The following is a 15,341-nucleotide window of genomic DNA, read 5'->3' as shown; positions in this document are numbered from 1 at the left end:
AGTCCTACACTGAGAGAATAGATTCATAGAAAAAATATTTCATGACTCAATGTCCCCAAATTTCCAAATTAATGAGAAAATAGACATACAGATAGAAAGAACCTAGAAAATCCCTGTAAGTAAATAATTGACCATACCTAGTCAATACAGTCAGAAGTAAAAACTTAAGAGAATGTGTTGAATGCAGCCATAAAGAAAACAGTATATACAAGAAAATGAGGGTGTTTGAAATTGGTAATGAGTATCTTGAAAGTGCTTTAAGAAAAAATAACCAGAATTCCATATCAAGTGAAAACATCCTTCAAAAATGAAATACAGAGAAATAGTCACAGCAAATGTGTACTTGAAAGAAATGTTATATGTAGGAAGTTCTTCAGGCTGAAAGGAAATAATCCCAGTGGAAACCTGGATTTAGGAAAGCAAGGAAGTACAGGTTACATCCATGTTTCTTACAATTTCTTTTAAAAACATGACTAAAAGGGCCGGGGATTTAACTCAGTGGTTCTGCTGCCTGCCTCGCAAGCGCAAGGTCCTGAGTTTGATCCCCGGTTCCAAAAAACAAAAAAAAAACATGACTAAAGAAAAATGATACCTGGACATGGTGGCACATGCTTGTAATCTCAACTACTCAGGAAGCTGAGGCAGCAGGATCCCAAGTTTGGTGCCAGCTCAGGCAACTTAGTGAGTCTCTGTCTCAAAGATTTTAAAAAGAGCTGGGGATATAGCTCAGTGGTAGACTGCTTGCCTCATATAAGCAAGGCCCTGGGTTGAGTCCCCTGTACCTCCCTGACCCTAACACACAAAGAGAAAAATATCACTGTAATGTAGGGTTTATAGTGTGTGTGTGCATGTATGTATACATATGAAATAATTACTAACCAAGTAAAATTTGGAAAGGCAAGTCTATAGAGAAATAAAATACTAAAAATTATGTGAAGGCTATGGGGATTTAGCTCAGTGGTTCTGGCACCTGCCTCACATGTGCAAGGCCCCGAGTTTGATCCCTAGTACCAAAACAAAAATGAACAAAAACCAAGGGGTGGCTAGGGCAAATCGAAAACAAGTAACAAAACTGTATTCCAAAATTCAACCTCATAACAAAACTTGACAGATTACAGCAAACGAAAATTACAGACCAATATCCTTCACAAATATAGATAGTATTTTCAGTATAATATTAGCAAAATAATCCAGCAGTACATGAAAAAAGGGTTATGATCAAGTATGTTTATCCCCTGAAAATTGATTTTAATACTCCAAATAAATATAACTTACCAAGTTAATGAAATAAGGGGAAAAACATTTCTCTCAACTGGTACAGAAAGTTTATCTGACAAAATTCAACTCAGCAAACTAGGAATAAAAGGAAGCTTTTTTTTTTTGGTACCGGAGATCGAACTCAGGACCTTGCGCTTGTGAGGCAGGCGGCAGAACCACTGAGCTAAATCCCCGGCCCCAAGGAAGCTTCTTTTTACATAGAAGGGCTTTCTGAAAAATCTTACAGCTAAACATGACAGGAGTGAAATCCTGAACATCTTCCCCCAACAATGAACAAGTCAAGGATGCGGACTTTACTCCTTTTATACCATGCTGTACTGGGGAGCCTAGCCAGTGCGATACACAGAAGAAAAAAGTTGTAAAAGTTAGGAAGAACATTTTCCTGTATTTGTAGACATGGTTATTTACATAGAAAATCTAAAGGACTCTACTATAACTACTAGACATAAGTGAATTTACAAAGGTTGTGGGATGTAGGGTCAGTAAAGTCAGTTGCACTTTGCCATACAAACAAAAAATGAAAAAAATTAAATTCCATTTAGTACCAGACTCTCCCCAAATTACCTGTGCGTAAATTGAACATGAAAGACTTTCATGTAGAAAATTACAGAATATTGTCAGGAGGAATTGAAAAAGATTCAAATTTAGAGACACATGAGTAGACTGGTAGGTAAGTTTTGTTAAAGATGTCAGTCCTCTTCAAAATGCTCTATGGAATCAGTACAACTCTGGTAGGCAGAGTTTTAAGATGGTCCCCAAGATTCCCACAACCAGTGCACACCACATCTTGTGTGTTTTCCTTGTAAGAGGGGAGGGCTTGTGACTAGGATGTCATAATCATCATATTAGCCTGTATTATCTGACAAGATGAAGGGTTTTACAAGGTGTAGTTAAGGCCCACAGTCAGCTGATTGGGAATTAAAAGGAGCTCATCATAGGAGGGCCTGACCTAACTGCGTCCTTCATAAAGGTTCCAGACTCTCCCCGAAGGGAGAATAGACATCAGAGAGCTGCTCAAGCTGTGGATGAGCCACAGGTCAGGAACCCGCAGCCACGGGACACAGAGTTCCACCAACAAGCTATACCTAGAAGAGGACTTCACACTCAGGTAAGCTCGCAGGTCTAGTCAGCACTGTGCCCATGGCCTTGTGTGAGTTGGAGCAGAAGACTCAGCTAAGCCATGACTCTCACAGAAACTTTGAGATAATGTATGTCTAAGATGCTACATTTGTGATAGTTTGTTAAATGGCAAACAACTCCCAAGCATAGAATCTAAGATAATCTTATTAGCTGGCTCTGGTTTTAATGGGCCAATTACAAAGAAGCCCATGTGACCATTTTTGTCTTTGTGAGTTTCTCACTATGAAGCCCAGGCTGGCCTGGAACTCACAGTCCTCCTGTCTCAGCATCTTGAGAGCAAGTATTGCAGGCATGTGCCACCAAGCCAGGCACTCCATGTGACTTGACAGTATGTTCTGGGTGGAATTTATGCTGCTTGGCCAAATGACCTTTGTCACCCTGGAGGCTGTACTGCTTTCACTTTAGTGTTTCAGAATGGTCCACCAGAGGTCTGCTGTCAGACTGTTCAAACGAGACAGTTAAACGATGCATGGGAAGGGGCAGGGGCTGACGGGAAGGGTGAGGAGGAGCATCCTGGGGGACGGCCCGGCCCTCACCTGCAATACTCAATGTCCCATCTCGGCTCGCAGGTAGTGGGTGGAGTCTAAAATTTTTTTCAGTTGTGCAGAGTTTAATCTTTCTGAACACATAGGACACGTGCTTTCAGTGTTTAACAAGCTGTTTTGGGGAGGAAAATGCAAGAGTTACTTTGGGGTTACTCTAATATGAAAAACAGCTATTTTCTGTCTACACTTAACACACGTTCATCATGCAATTTAAGAATCAGCGATCCTTGGTCTGCTATAAGACCCTCTTAAAGATAATGTTCTCCGAGGTCATAGAGGTTTCTCCCAAGAAGCTAGTTTGGGGCTCTGGGGATCTTGAGGAATGTGAAGAAATAAGGAGAGTTCAGAATAAAGGACTGGTAGAATGAGAGGGCCACTTTTGGATCAGTATGTGTGACCGAGTGGCAGGGTACACACTTACATCTTAAACTCTGAGTACAGCGCAGGAAAGTCACAGTGCGGGCACACTGTCCAGTCATCCTTCAGCATATGTCGGCCCTGGGAGTGAACATTTGAGAGTAAAATTCATCTTTATCTTAAAAATCCCACCATTATTTAAGTATACTACAGAATTACAGTTAAAAGCCAGACCTCTACACTGAAGAACTATGGCTATTTCATAGGTAATGGACTAAGAAGAGATAGCATTGAAAGGACTAAAGGCAAAAAAAAAAAGAAAAGAAAAGAAAGGACTAAAGGCAGGTTTTCCTTATCAGTATCACATTGAAAGAATCAGTTTCAATTTTTTTACATTATTACTTGGTGTTATTTTAAAACAGGGCTTATATTACCCCAGTGATTAACAAGTGATTGGTATTTTCATGTTTTCTGATAGCAGGTTTTAAGAAGAACAAGAAAATGCCACTGATGAAATGCCAGGTGTATCCTAAGGCTTTGCAGATGTTAGCGCATCAGTCTGGTTGATCTTAGTAGCAAGGAGGTGTTACAGATGTGATAAAAGCAAATTGGACTTCGGCTAGGTAGGCAACAGGTGGCTACCTAAGAAGGAGGATTTAAAGCTCAGGCCTGCTCTACTGCTGCAGAGAGCCTCCATTCAGATTATTAAATGCTCTAAAATAACTTTCAACTCCATTGGCCATGAAATCACATGCTAAATGTTTTAAGAAGTTTGAGAAATAATGTTAGAAATGAAGACAGTGCTGGTGTACAAGTGTTCAAATAGAAAGGGAAATGATTCTAAAGAAACTTACTGTTACAATGCAGTAGGGTATATTGTTTTTACACCCAGGACAGAGGAGCTCACACTCTGGGAGAAGAAACTGGCAGAATGGACACGGGGTCATGGCCTCTTCTGTCTCAGTTGTATCGGGTCTCCTGTGAGGAAGAGTTGCATGTCATTTAGAGTGACATGGATAACAGCAGATTCGGACAGGACCATGTAACACACCCATTGCATAGGCAGATTGAGTGGATTCAAGATACTTCCTAGCTCACATCAGCCCTTGGTCCAGTTTTAGTGGTAAGGAAGAGAACCTGGGCCTGGCCAGGTTGTAAGGTGTGACGCAGGCACAGGAGGAGCTGGAGTTGTAGCATGCGTGGTAAATGCAGGAAGGGGAGGAGGTCGTGGTCCCTCCTCTTGCTGTGCTGCTGGGGTGAGCTTCTGGGGTGAGCTGCTGGTACCCTTCCTGTCTCTCCCCCTGTAACTGTGAAGTGGCGAGAACTTTCTGGGACAATGGACGGTTCCAATTCTGTGCCGTCCACTACACTGGTCATGAGCCAGACACTGCTTTTGAGCACTTGTATCTGGGAGTGTGAGGAATAAGCTTTAAAGTTGATTCCATTCTAGTTAAAGGGCCATGTGTGAACAGCAGGTGCCAACTTGGAGCACACAGCCACAGGCCACTCACAGGTGCAGGGGCAGAGTGCCGGAGTTAGCGGCTCCTCCTCATGGTCCACACTCGCAGGTGTATATATGCTGGGTCAGACTGATCTGGCCTAAAGCCATGTAGGCTTGGCAGCTTCCAAAGAACAGTGTACGCATAGCCCTATCCAGCATCCACGTTCTCTGCCACCAAGGTTGGTCCCTGGCCTGGCTGACACAAAAGCATTACCAGTGAGTCGTTTCCCCTGGCTGAGGTGTGGGGTGGAGACTTGGGAACACCTGGGTCCCTTTGCTGTAATGTGACGAAAAGGACACGACTTTGATCAAATAGTTTAGAAGTGCTCCGTGATTCCAAATACTTTTTCCTAGTTGTCTTTAGAAAGCCAGACAGGGACGTGCCTCCTGCCTTTGGGGCTGCAGAGGATTTGGAAACACGGCTGGCAGTGGGCTGTTTAATGCGGAGTTTCCCACACTGAGAACACTCGCTGAGTATTCACCTGTGTGGCAGACACTGCTGCCTACCTCACAGCCATTCTCTCTAGCTTCCTTCCCAAGAAAACAGCAGTTGGCTTTGCAGCTAGAGGTGCTGTGTGGCAGAGTACCGGCCAGTGAGGGGAGGTGGGTCCCGGGGATGGTGCCTCCCAGAGTAAAAAGCTAAAGACCTAAACATGCTCGATTACTCCACCTCCTCCTGCCTTAAACAGGGATGTGATCTCCATAAGCGTGGCAGCTGTTTTGCAGCCATGAGCCTCTGCAATGAATGGCACAGCTGGAAGAGAGGAGTCTGCTTGGTGGCATCAAAACCTGTGGCACCAGCCTGGGACTATGACGGTGACGAGCTGTGCATGAGTCACATAAATCCTCACCTGTTCAAGAAGATGTCGCTGAGTTTTCTGCTGGTCTGTAGGATATAATCCTTTACTCCCATCCAGTCAGCAGCCCCATTTGGGAAAATACCTTTGAGAAATGTGATCAGATAAGAAATGGCGCTCTCTGCCTACCTGACCATGGCCTCGATCTTCTTTTTGTATTTGGAATCTATCTTGTTTCGGTACTCGGGCCGCATAAGCATGGCTGCAAAGCTGAAAGCAGAGTTCTTCAGGCCCGCCCGGTGGCACTCGATCACAGTAGAGGTGAGGATCGGCACAATGTCTGCAACACAAAGGGGACAGCAGGAAGCACGGTGGCCGCCCTTGTGACCAGGCCTGACTCACAATCACGCTTCTCGGTGCTTTGCTAGGATCTGCTTAATGAAGGAAGGGCCCCAAAAGGGCTGGTTTGAGTGCTTGGCAAAGGCCCTTCCCTTGTGTAGTGGTGCCCGTGCCACCGGGACCCACACCCTGTGAGGAGCCTGGCAGTGGGTGCTGGACAGGACTGCTGATCAGTGGGTCAGGGGAACGAGTAACTATGCCCTCATCTCTCTTCCAGCATCTACTTTCTTTCTTCAGGCAGGAGACACCCAGAATTACTGCCCAAGCAACATGACCTTATAAAAATTACTTGCTACAAATTGCCAAACCGCTTCCTAGAAAGGCTGCATCAGTTTCCATTCCCACTAGCATTCACATCCCACGCTTTGCCAGCATGGTCATTTAAAAGTCCTTTCTGTTTTCTTTCTTTCTGTTTTTTTTGAAACAGGGTCCCACTGTGTAGGGCAGGTTGGCCTCAAACTCATGGTAATCCTCCTGCCTCAGCCTCTCGAGTGCTGGGATTATAGGTGTGGACTACCACACCGCAAAAGTTTTCATGTAACAAAAAAAGAATGCATTCAGAGAACAAGGGTTATGAACTGTGGCCTGCAGGCCAGATCTGGCCCTCTCTTGCCTATGGCCCATGAACTAAGAATGGTTTTTATATTTTTAAATGATTAGAAAAAAAAAAAGAATGTATCTTTGTTAAAATTACATGAGGTTCAAATTTCTGTGTTGAAGAAGTAAAGTTCTGTTGGAACCCAGCCCTGCTTATTCATGTACATATTGTTCAGGCCGAAAAGGTGAAGTTGAATATTTATTATTTATATTTACTAGAGAGACAAAACGGCCTGTGAAGCCTAAAACATGTAACATGTGGCCTTTCACAGAAAAAGTTTGCAGATGCCTGTCATCCATGACAAAATCTCTCCACTGAAGAATGTGAAACTGACACTTAGAATAAGGAGGCCTTTTTCCTGAGGCGATGTACTCATTGAGAACAAAGAATCAGCACTGTGGGAGCTCGCAGGGTGACTTGGCTCCCTTTTCCTGGCACTGCTAACCTATAAGATGGGAGAATAACAACAGCACATGTGTGTAGAAACATGATGAGCTTGCGACTGTTACCCTCAGAAAGACCTGCTTGGATGCCTGGCCCTTGGCTTGTACCTGGGAACTGGACATGGGGAGGGAGCCCCCTGGTTCCAGAACTGACAAACGGCTGTGTGCCTTAAGTCCTTTACAAACCATGGTTTATGCTGGATCCCTGCTTTCTGGGAGTCTGGGAAGTTGGTTGGTGAGTGCAGATTTCATAGCATTGCCCTAAGGTGGAAGTGCGGATACTGCGCTCCATTTAGACAATACTTACGGGATGGAAACTTGCTAATGTTGTTGGCCACTCGAATGAGCATGCGTGCCCCTTTCAAATGATCAGCATTTTTAACGTGGATCTGAAATAAATAATCTACTTTATTCTTCTTACAGGCTCAGATCAACCCCAAGTCATGCTTTCTTCCCCCACACAACTCCTTGAGTGTGGCCCAGCACAGGGCCATCCTCAAGGTCCTTGGAGCCTTTCCTGGCTCCTGCGCCTGGGACTTCACCCAGGCCTCGAGGGCACTGCAGGCACTCAGGTGTGAGACAAGGGGCCCTCAAAGGTGGGGCCATGGGGAGGGAGAAGCCCTTTTATCTGTGCCTTTCATTCCACAGTTCTAGTTATCTGTGATCCACCATTGTCCAAAAATATTAATAACTTTTATTGTATGCTATAACTATCTTAGTTATATTTAACCTCGCACCAGAAGCAGGGAGCAGGAAGCTTATCTTATCCTGCCTCCCTTTCTGCTCGATCTGGTCTCCACACTGCCCAGCTCAGCTTTCCATAGCCAAATCTCCCAGGCTGCCCTTCAGCCAACATCCCTGTCCTCAAAGCCTAGTCCAGCTGTCCTGGAGTAGGGGTGGATCTCTCCTCAGTCCTCTGAGGCAAAGTCACCCGTGACATTTTTTCATGGAATTTTTTCTTGCTTGACAGGGCCTGATAGTTTCCTTTTAGTACCACAGCCAGTCAATAATCTTAGAAAGCCCAGGACATGCCTAGTGCTACATAAGAGATCAGAGCAGAGGGGAAGAGTTGCAGGCCGCTTTCTGGCGGGAAGGGACGAGGACATCTGTGGGAATGGAAGTGACAGGGCAGCCCTTGGGCCAGAGGAAGAAGGAGGACTCAGGAAGCATCCACAGCTGATGGTGGCAGACAGCCACGGTCTGGGGGGCTTCTAGGAATCCTTATTTTCTGCTCCTCATCTCCTACCAAGCAGTTTCTAAGCTCCCTTGAAGGCTGCATTGTGTACCACCACTCAAGGCTGACACAGAAGAGGCCCTCCTCCTTTCCACTCCTTTCTCTGAGCAACAAGAGTCCTCCTGTTGCTCTGAAGGGAGAGGCACACCCAGGGGCTGCAATGGATTCTAAATGCCTCTCCCGTGTAATTACTCTTATAGACCTGTGTGGTCTAACACGGCAGCCAGTGGTCACATGTGGCTACTGAAATTTAAAAATTCAAATGACATAAAATTAAAAACAGCCTTGTCGGTTGTGCTAGCTGCATTTCAAGTGCTCCACAGCCAGGCCGGTGGCTGAGTACTGAGCAGGACAGACAGAGCGGTTCTATCTCAGCAGAGTTCTACAGGATAGGCTGACACAGGCCATCTCGGGGATTTGAACCCTTTGTACATTTACCACACTATGCTAGGTGACTTGCAGGTTAAATCAGCTCTGTGGATGGGTCAGAGAACCAAGTTAGCACTAATATAGAAAGAGGTACTTTGATAAACTGAAAAATTGGGAAAATACATGTTAGATTTCGCCTGTACCTTTACAAAGATAGTGTATATATAAGCAAATATATATACACATACACGTATAGCATTAATGTAAATTATACACGCAAGTACTAGATTCTTTTTTTTTGTACTGGGGATCGAACTCTGGACCTTGAGCTTTTGAAGCAGGTGGCAGAATCACTAAGCTAAATCCCCAGCCCCATAATTTGATTCTGTTAAGAATTACTGAATAGGAAACCAGAATAAACAAATGGATATAAATATAATCCTGATTTAGTAAAATAAATTAAAAAGTGCACACATGCATTTATAAAAGTATAGAGAAGATACACAACACCAACAATTGTTATATCTGGGTGATAAATTTGAAGCATGAATTGTTTTTTTCATTATACTTTTCTAGAGTCTCAAAATTTTCCTAATGAATTGTATTATTTTTATATTTAGATGAAATGGAAACTATTGAAAACTGAAATTTTATAAAATACAGTAGCTTAGAGTTAATAAACAAACTCTAGATCAACAGAAGGGTTTTAAGAAAATCTTTTTTGGGCCTGGGTAATGCATCTGTATACTTCGCAGTCAGAATGAAATGGAAAGACACACAGCAAAGCCCGCTCCCCTCCTGTCCTGTCAGCTTGACTCTGGTGCTGTGCATCCCCTGTCCTGCACCCCTTCCCTCTAGAAAACCACTGTTGCTGAGCCCTGCAGTATGTTCTTCATTTTATTTGCAGTAAATAGCTATACATTCTTTTCACTTTTTTGTAGACAAAAGGCAGCATATTGTAGAATTATTCTGTACTTTGCTCTTGTCACTTGAAACCTAGGAAACTACTCTGGTCTGATGCAGAGGTGCCCGGAGGAACACGCAGGGCTGGCTGTGTCCCAGGTCTCTCAAGGGCCTCACCTTCACAAGTATGTAACTGTGCAGAATCATGAGGTTGGTGGCCATCTCAGAGGGGATTTTGATCTTCTGGGATTTTAGCTCTGCATACATGCTGAAGAGAACGTCATGTGCATTCCGATAGTTTCCTGGAAAAGAGGTGGTAAAGTGACATTACTGCCAAGGATGAAATCTGAGGTCTGTCCATGGCTTTCCTCTTACAAGAGGTCTTGCTAATTATTTATTACCAATATTTTAGCCATCTCGTCATACAGTAACTTAATTGTTCCTGTTTTAATCGGTGGTTCTCTCACGTGACTACCCTGTGTGGTGGTGTCCTCGGAGCTGTCTCACCCTTCCTCAGGGCATCCATTTGTCCCTAGTCCACTGGGTCATAAGTTTGGGTCCTTCATAGTCTGCTCCTCCTCCCCACAGCCAGCACTGGACATCTCCCCTCTCTCTGGGCATCAGCTTTCTCCCCCATCAGTCTTTCCAAAGCCTCAGGCCTCCCCTAAACCCTGATGCTTCCAGGGCACCGTCGTGTAACTCCCCTTCCATGAGACTCCCAGAAGAGTGCCTGCTTAGCACGTGCAAAGCCCTGCAGTGGATCCCCAGCACCCCGAAACTGAGCAACCCGCCAGAGGCAGGAAGATCAAGTGTAAATGCTGAAGTCACAGTCTCCCATCAACCTTGGCGGGCTGAACCCTGGCCTGGTCCTCTCCAGGTCCTGAGCTCCTGCCACACATCTGACAGACAAGTAGCAGATCAACACAAGCTCAATAAAGTAATGATGGATTTAACTGCATATCTTCCAAAATTGTGATATTTAGGAACATCTAAGAACTGACTTGCAAAAACTAATGGGAATCGTAGACTAATTCTCTTACTCAAACAAATATTTACAGAGCACGTAAATGAACAGAAGCATTTTGGAGATTTTGTAACAGCCTTGTAATGATAAAGAACCAGATCCACTATCATATGGTATAATTACCTTCCACCTTCTAATGTCTCTCACATGGATCAGACCAAATGCATGAAGTAGAAAGAAAATGCTATGAGCTGCAGGAGGAGGTTGTGGGCTGCAGTGGTCAGAGAAGTCACCGTCCCAGAAGACAAAAACTGAGGTTGCAAAGGAGGGCAGGAAATAAATCCCATTGGTCCATAAGTCCCTGTAATGGTGAATTATTTTGCTGCTTTGAAACCTAAAAATGGCCATCTCCTTAGCTTTTGGATTCAAAGCAAGCCTAGATTAGACTTGATCTTAGCTGAAAGGCTGAAAAGTGATGGGTAAGAAACTTCTACTCTTTCTTGGGCATTAAGAACGGTTAAGGATTGATTCTATGCCCTGTTTGAGGAGAAAAAAAATCAGGGACCTGGGGGTGTAGCTCAGTGGTAGAGCCCTGGGTTCCATCACTACCACACACATGAACACACACAAACACATGCACACAATCAATTTTAAACATAAAAACTAAAAATTAAAAAAATATATATATTAGAGACCTACCTGCAGATTGCTCTTCTCTGGCAATTATGATGGCAGTCCGGGCAGCCTCTTGGTACTGTTTCAGAGCCATGTACAAGCGGAACAGGTACTTGGCATCCTGTCATACAAACCATTAGACAAACATTGCTTATTTCATTAGCTAAGGAGGGAATCACCTATACTTTTGCATTTCAGTTTGAATCACATTAATGTGTCAGTAACAGAATTGATAGTTTTTTAAAACTTGATAAAAGAACGAGCTCATCAAACATTTATTCAGCGGTTAATATGTGCCAGGTAGTATTCTAAGTACTTAAATGTTAACTCAGTTAAATCCCTAAGAGGGCTGAGAAACTGCAACACAACAGGACAGGGGCAGAGTCAGGATTTGGGCCTCAGTGATCAGGGTTCAGAGTCTGTCCCTGCCCCTAATCCACAGGGCATCGCTCACATGCTTGGAAGCAAAACATGTTCTTATACAATGTACTAACTTTGCAACATCTCAGCACATATACATTTTCTTTATTCTATAAAATTTTCTTTGGCCTTTGACCATTTTCTATTCCTTTTTTTTTTTTTTTCTTGGTACCAGGGATCGAACTCTGGTCCTTGCACTTGTGAGGCAGGTGGCGGAACCACTGAGATAAATCCCCAGCCCATTTTCTATTCCATTTTTAGATGAGATTCAATTTACTTTTATTGGGAGACATCTCAAATCAGTAGAAAGAGCTTCAGAGTTGATATTAACAGAAATTATTAAAAAATTATTCTTAGGTTACTGTTATGATTTGGGTCTAGATGCCCCCTCCCCCCCAAAGCCTCATGGGGTCATAGGTGGGGCTTTTTCAGAGGTGGCTGAATCTAGTGTGTTTGATTCTTGGTGCAATGCTAGGCCCCAGGGCACTAAGATTAAGGGTGTGAGTGCTACCTACCTTAAGTAGTCTGAACAAGATAAAAGGGGCAGCTCTCTTGTTGCTTTTGCTACCTACAGGCTGCCATGAACTGTTTCTCCTCTCCAAGCTCTGTCTGCCACTCCACCTTGCCTTGGAGCCATTAGATTATGGACTGAAACCTCTACAAACTGTGAGCTAAATAAAGCTTTCTTCCTTTAATTTTGAGTGTCAGGTATTTTGTCTCAGCAATGAGAGAAAAGTAACTAAGACAGTTACAAATAAAATGTCACATAAGAAAGGTAAAATGCTACCCAAGGAAAAAAAAAGGCATCCTGCATGTTTTCATGGTAATAGGTGTGTATTCTCAAATTTTGTCTGGCTAATTACTCAACCCTTATTAAGTGGATTCATTCAGTCTCTCAAGAGAATGGTGTAACAGTCAAGATTCCAGAAATTCAACACAAAAACAGAATATTAAAAGCTGCTAGAGACAAGAAACAGATCACCTACATATTTTTTTCAGATCACCTATAAAAGAAAACCCATCAGAATCACAGCAGAGTTCTCAACACAAGTATTTCAAGCCATTAAAAAAACCCAAACTTCCAACTCAGATTGATGTACCCTCAAATTACCTTGCAAAATTGATGGAGAAATAAGATACTTCCCTGATAAAGAACATCTGAAGAAATTCATGACCACCAAACTAACAACCAAACCAACCAAAAAGTTCTGAAGGACATTCTAAATGAAGACAACAATTCCAAGAATCCCAACAGAATGAATCCACCAGGCAAGGCAAACAATTAAATGAAGGGAAAGAAAGGGGGGAAACAACAGGAAAAGAATATGACAAGGATAAGTCAGTACACATCAGTTATAACCATCAGTGTGAATGGTCTCAGTTCACTAATCAAAAGAAACAGATTGGCAGAAAGATCAAGAAGCAAGATCCAACAATATGCTGCATACAAGAAACATATTTAACTAAAAAAAAAAAAATCCGTCGATTTAAAGTCAAAGGATGGAAAACAATATTCCATGCAACAGGAACCTGGAAAAAAGCAGGGGTAGCTACTCTATTTGTAGACAAAGTGGATTTCAAGTCAAGACTGATCAGAAGAGACTAAGAAGGCCACTACATATACTACATACTTGTTAAGGGAACAATCCAAGAGGAAGAGATAACAATCATAAATAAATATGCACCAAATACTGGCACACCCAGCTACATAAAACAAACACTAATGGATATGAAAAATCAGATATGGGCCAAGGATTTAGCTCAGTGGTTTCAACGCCTGCTGTGCAAGCACAAGGACCTGAGTTCGATCCCCAGTACCCCCCCCAAAATCAGATAAACATTAATACAATTGTAATGGGGGACCTCCGTACTCCACTATCACAAATAGAGCGATTAGACAAAAAGTCAACAACAAAAAAAGCAGAACTAAACCAAACCTTTGAACAAATGGACTTGGTAGATATCTATGGAGTGTTCTACCCCACAACAGAATACATATTCTACTCAGCAGCACATGGGACTTTCTCTAAAATAGACCACATACTAGCTCATAGAACTTGCTTAAGTTTTTTTTTTTTTTTTGGTACCAGGGATAAAACTCGGGACCTTGCACTTGGGAGGCAGGCAGCAGAACCACTGAGCTAAATCCCCAGCCCAAGGCAAAGGAATTGAAATCATCCCATGCATATTATCAGATCATAGCGCAATGAAATTGAAAATCAATGGCAAAAGAAACCACAAAAATTACATAAACACCTGGAAATTAAATAGTACCCTCCTGAACAACTAATAGGTCACAGATGAAATTAAAGACAAAATTAGTTTCTACAGTTAAAGGATAATGCCAATATGACATATCAGAACTTATGGGATGTGATGAAAGCAGTCCTATGAGGGAAATTTGAAATGGTGAATTCCCACATTAGGAAAACAGAGCAAGTTTAAATAAATAACCTAATGTTGAACCTCAAGGTTCTGGAAAAACAAGAGCAAGTTAAACCCAAAGCTTGTGGGAGGAAAGAAATTACAAAGATCAGAAGAAAAATTAATGCAATTTGGGCCAGGGATTTAGCTCAGTGGTTTTGCTGCCTGCTGTGCAAGCACAAGGACCCGAGTTCCATCCCCAGTACAAAAAAAAAAAAAAAAAGAAAAGATCCAAATCCATGCAATTAGGAGTGAAAGCAATTAGGGTGAAATCACAATGGATTCAGCCGAAATCCAGATCAATACCTACTTGGAGAACCTGTACTCTAATAAGATAGAATTGGATTCCTAGGTACATATGAATTACCAAAGCTGAATCAAGAAGATATAAATAAAGGCCAGGGATTTAGCTCAGTGGCACCTCGCCTGCCTTGCAAGCACAAGGTCCTGAGTTCAGTCCCCGATAACGGAAAAAAAAAAGAAGATATAAATATTCTAAATAATCCAATATCAGCCAATGAAATTGAAAAAGTAATTAAAAAAAAATCCTACCCACAAAGAAAAGCTCAGGTCCAGACGGATTCACTGCTGAATTCTACAAGAACTTTAAAGAAGATCTAATCCCACTACTCAAACTCTTTAATGAATTGAAATGGAAGCAACACTCCCAAAGTCATTCCTGGAAGCAAGGATTACCCTGATATCAAAAGCAGAGAAGGATCCAACCAAAAAAGAGAACTATAGGCCAATCTCCTTAATGAGCATAGATGCAAAAATCCTCAATAAGATACTGGCAAACAGAATGCAGCAAATCTTCAAAAAGATAATACACCATGCGCAAGCAGGATTCATCACAGGGATACAGGGATGGTTTAATATATGCAAATCAATAAATGTAATACACCATAAAACAGAACCAAGGACAAAACCCACATGATCACCTCTATTGACAGGGAAAAAGCATCTGACAAAGTTCAACATCTGTTCATGATAAAAATCCTACAGAATACTGGAATAGATGCTCTTTATCTCAATCTGATAAAATCCATCAGCCAACATCACACTAAATGCTCAAAAATTGAAACCTTTCACCCTAAAATCAGGAATAATACAAGGATGAAATTAACCTTGAGTGGAAATTATCCTTGAAACTATCACCACTCTTACTCAGTATAGTTTTGGAAACATTAGCCAGAGCAATTAGACAAGAGCAGAAATAAAAGGAATATGGAAGGAGGAAGGAAGGAAGGGAAGGAGGGAAAGGAAGAAGTTAAATGATCATTATTTGCTGATG

General features: G+C 42.5%; 1 protein-coding gene across 5 annotated transcripts in view; it reads right to left on the bottom strand.

Annotated features, from left to right (window-relative positions):
* Wdr19 (WD repeat domain 19) overlaps positions 1–15,341 on the bottom strand; it is an 80,062-nt gene that overhangs the window by 2,290 nt on the left and 62,431 nt on the right. For 3 of the 5 annotated variants that reach the window (XM_087187476.1, XM_087187472.1, XM_087187474.1), the window contains 7 exons: positions 11,228–11,324; positions 9,742–9,866; positions 7,366–7,447; positions 5,808–5,958; positions 4,175–4,298; positions 3,385–3,461; positions 2,955–3,075 (listed from right to left, as the gene is read on the bottom strand). In XM_087187476.1, the coding sequence (XP_087043602.1) occupies positions 2,964–3,075; positions 3,385–3,461; positions 4,175–4,298; positions 5,808–5,958; positions 7,366–7,447; positions 9,742–9,866; positions 11,228–11,324 (768 nt within the window). In that variant the 3' untranslated portion in view covers positions 2,955–2,963. Of the gene's footprint in view, positions 1–2,689; positions 2,860–2,954; positions 3,076–3,384; positions 3,462–4,174; positions 4,299–5,807; positions 5,959–7,365; positions 7,448–9,741; positions 9,867–11,227; positions 11,325–15,341 lie in introns of those variants that run through there. The other 2 variants (XM_021246669.2, XM_087187475.1) reach the window with 2 other exon arrangements.

Source organism: Heterocephalus glaber, unplaced genomic scaffold, assembly GCF_053883595.1.
Source record: "Heterocephalus glaber isolate CG9 unplaced genomic scaffold, H.glaber_assembly_v1.0 deba00001509, whole genome shotgun sequence".
Taxonomy (NCBI): Eukaryota; Metazoa; Chordata; class Mammalia; order Rodentia; family Bathyergidae; genus Heterocephalus; species Heterocephalus glaber.
This window is presented reverse-complemented; position numbering and strand designations above follow the sequence as displayed.